The 7,033-nt window shown below is 39.1% G+C and overlaps 1 protein-coding gene across 1 annotated transcript; it reads right to left on the reverse strand.

Moving 5' to 3' along the window:
• Positions 1-5,538: 5,538 nt before the first annotated feature.
• On the reverse strand, positions 5,539-6,371 carry LOC136225493 (17.8 kDa class I heat shock protein-like). Its single transcript, XM_066013535.1, has one exon. It carries the CDS (start codon positions 6,190-6,192, stop codon positions 5,707-5,709), a length of 486 nt encoding a protein of 161 aa, XP_065869607.1. The 5' UTR covers positions 6,193-6,371; the 3' UTR covers positions 5,539-5,706.
• Positions 6,372-7,033: the final 662 nt, after the last annotated feature.

A 7,033-nucleotide genomic window follows, 5' to 3' on the forward strand; every position in this document is an offset into this window, starting at 1 on the left:
TAAAATCGACCTAAAACACTAAAAACAATAAACAAAATAGTTGAAAATAACTAAGAACAGTGAATGAAATGCACCTAAATATCTATGAAATATGGAAATATCATATACGCGGAAAAAAACGACTTCCATTTGGTTGAGCAAATTCTTGCAAACGTACCAGTCATGCCGCATGGTCCAAAGAATAGACGAGCACGAATGAAAAAGCCGGATAACGTAAGTCGAATCGCATTCTACCGAAAGTTTCATCCATCCATGGGAAAAAGCTTCAGAGATCGCAAAGAGTACCGCTTGGAGTTCTGCCATATGAATCATCGAGTAGGCCAAAGGAAAAGCAAATGATGCCAGAGCCGAACCAGTGCAATCTCGAAAAATGCCGCCACAACCCGCAGAATTCAATCTGACCGAGGCATTAGTGTTCACCTTGACCCAGGGGTGCGGTGGGGGTCTCCAGCGAACTGAAATAATGCGAGGGGCATTCCTAAAGCGAGCCTGCAAACCAAGATTTGAAATAATTTGACGCTCAACCACGGAATTCCAAACAGAGCCAAGACGAAGAGCATCTGCATCATGAATATTGGCCCAAAGGCGCTGTAAACAAATGTGCATATTAGGAGATTTGCCTCCAAAAATGCAGTCATTCCTAGTTTTCCACATCCCCCAAACCGCATTAACAATCACGCAGTGCCACAAAACCCGAATCTGGGAACTGAAATTGTGAGAGAAAGCTCGAAGCAAGAGTTCAGAGAGTGGATTAGTGACATCAATACCTCGACCAAAGAGCGCAGAAACGCTTTGCCAGACCTGTGAAGCAATTGAGCAATGAACCAACAAATGGTCAAGTGATTCATAGTGAATCAGGCAAAGCGGACAATGCGACACCAATTGCATTCCCCGATTTTGAACTGCATCTTGGGTTGGGAGGTAACCAAGGTACGCCCTCCAGCAAACCATGGAGTGAGAAGGTTGTGTATACGGCCGCCAAATTTGGATAAAAACAGGGGGTTGAGATGGAGGGGGTCTAAACCATAAGTAAAAGAGTCGCACAGAAAATTGACCATTAGTTGCAGGACGCCAGAAGCAAAGATCCTCATCAAGACCGCTGCCTCTAGTATTGTAAACCCGCTGAAATATATTTAATCAATTATAATTATATACATTAATTTTTTTACTAATAATAAATTTAGCTATAAATATTAAATTTGCCTATAAAGTATGAGGGAACTCGTTGTAGATTTGACTATAAATTTTAAGAGGTATAAAAAGACACTGTTGAGGCATCTTGGGAAGATGAAATTACTATTCGTAGGGAGTTCCCTATCGTTCGTCTTAAAGACAAGACTCTTTACGAAGAGGGAGGTAATGATAGAGATTATGCTACTGATAGGCCTATTAATGAGTTGTTGAAGTTAAGCACTTGGGCCCTAAGGTTTGGCATGTTTACTCTAGACGTAAGAAGGGCGCTTCATGAGTTGGCTTTATAGGGGTTATATATAATAGAATGTTTTAGTTAGTGAGAGTATGCTTATGACTGTGAATCATTTTGGTCTACTAATGTTGCAGAGGCTCTACTTGGTTAGAGTAGAGAAGGGGTAATCTTTTCCTGTGGGGACTAGGTCCATAACCTCAGTTCACTGTAACATAATTACCTATTATCTTCTTATCGGAAATAACAACTCCATTTTACTATTTCCCATTGTTTGTTTCATTGTTCCATCGATTTCATTTTGAGAGTTTCATCAATTGGTCCGACCTACCGGATTCGATCGGGAAAACCGATAAACAAAAAATTCACTCCCGCGTAGACCAGCAAGAGGAAAAGCTAGAATGTTTGGAGACTAAGATCGAGGAAGTGGGGCAATCAGTAATTGCCATTGAACATGCCCTGGTGGTAGAAAGTAATCTGAATGAACACCGAGACCTGGTAGTTGAGGACATAAGCACAATGATCGCTGGTTTGGTTAAAAAGAAGGGGAAAAAAGATGAAGAGGACCAGCCATCGCCAGAACCTCCCAAAGATAACCCATCCAAACATGGCACCCGTACCCCTTATTTTTGGTTTTTTTGGTTCACGTTTCGATATTCCTTCTCCTCCAGTTTCTGACCACCCTTCCACGGCTCAGAAGGTCAAACTCGCCTACTTCGCCGAAGCCGATCCTCGCGAATGGTTAACCAAAGTGGAGCTTTTCTTCTCCGTTAATGGAACCGCTGCAAATATCCAACTACACCAAGCTCAAATTAGTATGGGCGGTACTGCTGTCAACTGGTTTTCAATATTAATGGATTCCAACCCTAGACTTACTAGGAAAGAATTTAAAGAGACCTTTTTGAACAGATTCGTCGAAGCTTCCCTCTATAATACCTCTGATGATCTAGCTTCTCTCCAACAAACAAGCTCTGTTTTTTAGCACATCGATGCTTTCGAAACCATCTTAGCCCTTTCTTCCAATCAGCCATTTGACTAGTATCTTGGTCTGTTTATACACGGGCTAAACCGGGAAATACGAACTTGGGTCTGGATTATACGATTGGCAACTAGACATTTGGCGATGAGGTTGGCCAGAGACGTTGAGGCTAAGTTGTATTCGGGAGGGATGTTTGCAAATCATACTGCTGGTACATGAGGCACGTCTTCTGTCCTTGGAGCCTCAAGCCATATAACGATATAAACCACACAGAGTTCTTCTTATCTATGAAGTTTTATGGGCCAGTGTGATTCCAACTCTATGTGGGCTGGCTCCTAATTTAAGCAAAACAATAATTTTGGGCCAGATCCTACTTACCCAGTCTAATTTAAGAAAAATAATAATTTTGGGCTAGATCCTACTTACCCTGCCCGTAACTGAATTCCTCCACAAGCCACACCCAAATCCCTAATGGCAAATCAAGGAACTCGACATTTATCCATGCGAGGGGTTGAAGAACGCAGGAAGAAAGGTCTATGTTTCAAATGTGGGCAAGCTTATAGCCCTCAACATCGTTGCGTAGTAAGTAGTCTCCGGCTAATTATTTCGGCTAATGATGAAACTGATGATGATGAGGAACTAGAAAATTTTATTGACGCGATCGACAAACAAAAGGGTCACAATAGTAGATCAATAAAATTGGTTAGTGAAGCTTATGGGATACCAATTCAGAATACAATACAAGATGGGGTCAACAAACAAAGCAGTTGACACTCTATGTCTTGGCAACACGATACTGGTGATTATTTGGCAGTGCCATCTTAGCGTGAAGGCAATCAACTAGTTGACAAGGCCAATTTTAATATTACCCTGTCTCATATTCGAGCTTACTTAATTGCTTACCCCAATTCCAAACAGGTGGGCACTTCGAGTATTACCGAACTTATAGGCGGATAGCTTCCAATTTTTATTGGTCTCGTATGATTAAACAAGTTCAACTATATATACATCAATGTGAAGTTTGCCAAAGGTACAAGTCCTCTACACTTGCCCTGGGCAGTTTATTATAGCCTCTCAAAATTCTGAATGTTATTTGGGAAGAAATATCAATGAATGTTATTACAGGGCTTCCCAAGTCCAAAGGGTTTGAAGCAATTATGTGGTGATTGACAGGTTGAGCAAATACGGACACTTGATCTCTCTCAAACATCCTTACACAGATAAGAATATAGCTGAAGTTTTTTTTCCGTGAAATAGTTCGCATGCACGGCTTCCCCAAATCAATTATAAGTGACTGTGATCCCATCTTTGTGTGTAACTTTTGGAATCGTTTACAGGGCACTCTCCATCAATTCAGTTCCGCCTACCATCCGGAGACTGACGGCCAAACTAAAGTCGTTAACCCGCTGCCTTGAAAGATATACCTACGATGCTTTGCATCTGACCATCCCAAACAGTGGGTCAATTGGTTATCTTGGGTCGAGTTTTGGTACAATTCTAAATTCCATGTTTCAATAGGTATGGCTCCTTTTCAGACCGTCTATGGCTGCAAGCGGCCAACAATGTCTCAGTATATTCCGGGTGAAGTTCAAGTCAAAGCGGTGAGACGAGAACTGATGGATCGGGACGAAACTATCAAACAATTGAAACATCACATTGGGTGCTCTCAACAGCAAATGAAGTTGCAGGCAGATAAAAAGCGCAGAGAATGCATTTCGACGTTGGTGAATGGGTCTTCCTTAAATTTAGACCCCATAAGGAGTAATCTGTGGCTCGTCGTATTTGTCCCAAGTTATCAGCTTGGTACTATATAAATCTTTCTAGATTTTGAACAAAGGGGGCTCTTTGGGTTATCACCCGATTCTTCTCGTATCCATCGTGTATTCCATGTTTCCTTGTTCAAGAAGGCTATGACAGCTCATGCAGCCTCCCACCTGAACTCGAATTTGATGCGGCTGATAACTTGGTTCCAGAGGCTGTTTTCGCCATTCGGATGATTCAAAATCAAAGGGACCCTATTAATCAGCGGCTTGTGAAGTGGAGCTCGAATACTGCCGAGGCTTCTTAGAAAGATGATTTACTATCCGCAGCCCTGGGCTGCATTTTTACTCCAAACATAAAAGGTTGGTCCATGAGTTTGCTTTATAAAAATTATATAATAGAATATTTATTGTGAATCATTTTGGTCTGCTATTGTTGCAGAGGCTCTGCTTGGTTAAAGTAGAGAGGGAATAATCTTTCCATGTGGGAACTAGAACCTCAATCACTGTAATACAGTTATCTATTATTTATTTATTTTTATCAAAAATAGCAACTCCATCTTACTATTTCCTGTTGTTAACATTGATCTACATTGATATCATTTTGAGAGTTTCATCCGTATGCCTTATGAATATCTAGTAGATGCAGAGGAGGAACCATGACTAGACTTATATTTGTCCTCCTCCACAGCTGTCCTTTTTTGACTATATTTTATAATCTCTTATGATCTTATGACCTTGAACCTCAAATCTTCATTATCACTGCTTTCTTCAGGTATGACAGATGTTGATCTTTCCTTATAGCATACTTACCACTTCAAGCATACTTACCACTTCAAACATTCTTGATTTTAAGACGTTGGTCTTACAATCAACCCTTTCATGGGAAAGTCTTCTATTTGTAAGTGTAAGACTCTTTTACCTAAAGGCACAAAGGACCTTTCACTTATGTTTTTCTATTGTAAATGTAAGGCTCTTTCACCTAAAAGCATAAAGGACCTCTGTCAAAAGTATTGCCGTTGGAACTCAACAAACAAGATGCTCGAAGAAGGAAGATAAAGAGCTTTCCCAGATTCCCAGACAGTTGTGACAACCCGAACTCTCATGCTTCATTTTCACAACCGATTCAATGCCACTGACTAGAAAGCGTACGTGACTATTCTCGTAATGAAGACTCTAACTAGCATTGTTTAGATTTTGTGAGCATGATTGATGAACCTGTCGGATGATCAGGTTTCTTAACTTCCCCATTTAGGCACGGTAAGAGTCAAAACTCAGTTCTCCATACTTGCCATACTCTTTAAGAAGATTTTAAAAGATAATACAATACAAAATTAAAAATCACAAGAAGAAACGAACAAGATCAAAAAAAAAAAAAAAAAAAAAAACGCTCTTGATTTTATTAAGAAGTAAACAAAGGACAACGATACATTATAACAAACCTCCAAATTGAACTACTTACTCATTACACAACTCAGACTAACAAGCTCATCAAATTCATTATTCCGGAACACAAAGCATTATGGATAATACAATTGTGTTAATTAGCCAGAGATGTCAATGGCCTTAACTTGAGGTTTCTTGACTTCCTCTTTAGGCACTGTAACTGTCAGAACTCCATTCTCCATACTTGCCTTTACCTCATCAACCTTTGCATTTTCCGGCAACCTGAACCGCCTCAAGAATTGGCCACTGGATCTTTCAATTCTATGCCACTTATCATTCTTCTCTTCTTTCTCTTTGCTTCTCTGTCCGCTTATCTGTAAAACCTGACCTTCTTCAACCTCCACTTTCACTTCTTCTTTCTTCAAACCTGGAAGGTCTGCTTTAAATATGTGAGCCTCCGGTGTCTCCTTCCAGTCTATTCTTGTGTTTGCAAACGCCGTTGTTTCGTTCGATAGCTCCGATCGAGGGACTAGGGACCCCATCGGGAAGTTCTGGAAGGGATCCCAAACGTCGAGAGAGAATGGAGAGAATGGATTGAAGATGTTGCTTCTCCGGCCGCCGAAGATGCTCGGAATGATCGACATTTTGATTTCTTAATTAATTGGATGCTGAAAATGGATATTTTGTTGATATCAGATTCTCTTCTTTGGTTTGGAAATCGAAGATGGGAAAGGGGTATTTATAGGAAAGGGAAGAAGATTGAGGATTTCCATATGATTTAATGGCAGAGAGTTCTTGATGCTTCAAGAACAAGAAGAAGAAGGAGATAACTGATCTTTCTCGAATGTGGAAGAAAGAACGAGTACATATCTGCACATCCATAATGGGCTTTATTATCTTAAAACTACCATTCATTTTCCTAAAATTATTTTTGGATCTTGTACGATCAGTATTTTTCACATGGACCCTGATAATCACGTGAATAAATTTGGTCATTCACCGTTAAATGTGTACTGATTAAATCTAAATTTTAAGATGTTTTGAATCTTCATTTTAAGATTTTAATCAGCCAAAGAATGATCAAATTCATCATGGTCATTAGGATCCATGTGAACACTATTGCTTGTACAATTTATAGGAAAAAAGGGACCCGATATCTTAAATTTTCATATTTTAATTTAATATATTTAATTAATTATAATTATATACATTAATTTTTTTACTAATAACAAATTTACCTATAAACATTAAATTTGACAAAAAAAAAATAATATTAAAATTGTCAAATTCAGATAAATTTATGGAGATGAATGATTATAACTTTCATTGCATTCATAATTATTGTGTCCTTGTCAGACCGGTTCTAACAATTTAGGGTTATAGATAAAATAAGCAATGAAAATAAAAATCTAATTAAAGTATAAAGGATGGACATACCTTTTTTATTTATCAATAGTCTTTCAGAAAGAATTAACCAATCTTATA

Source organism: Euphorbia lathyris, chromosome 4 (genome assembly GCF_963576675.1).
Source record: "Euphorbia lathyris chromosome 4, ddEupLath1.1, whole genome shotgun sequence".
Taxonomy (NCBI): Eukaryota; Viridiplantae; Streptophyta; class Magnoliopsida; order Malpighiales; family Euphorbiaceae; genus Euphorbia; species Euphorbia lathyris.

Coding starts and splice junctions, on each gene's coding strand:
- LOC136225493 (XM_066013535.1), bottom strand. CDS start 6,192: ATGTCGATCATTCCGAGCATCTTCGGCGGCCGGAGAAGCAACATCTTC.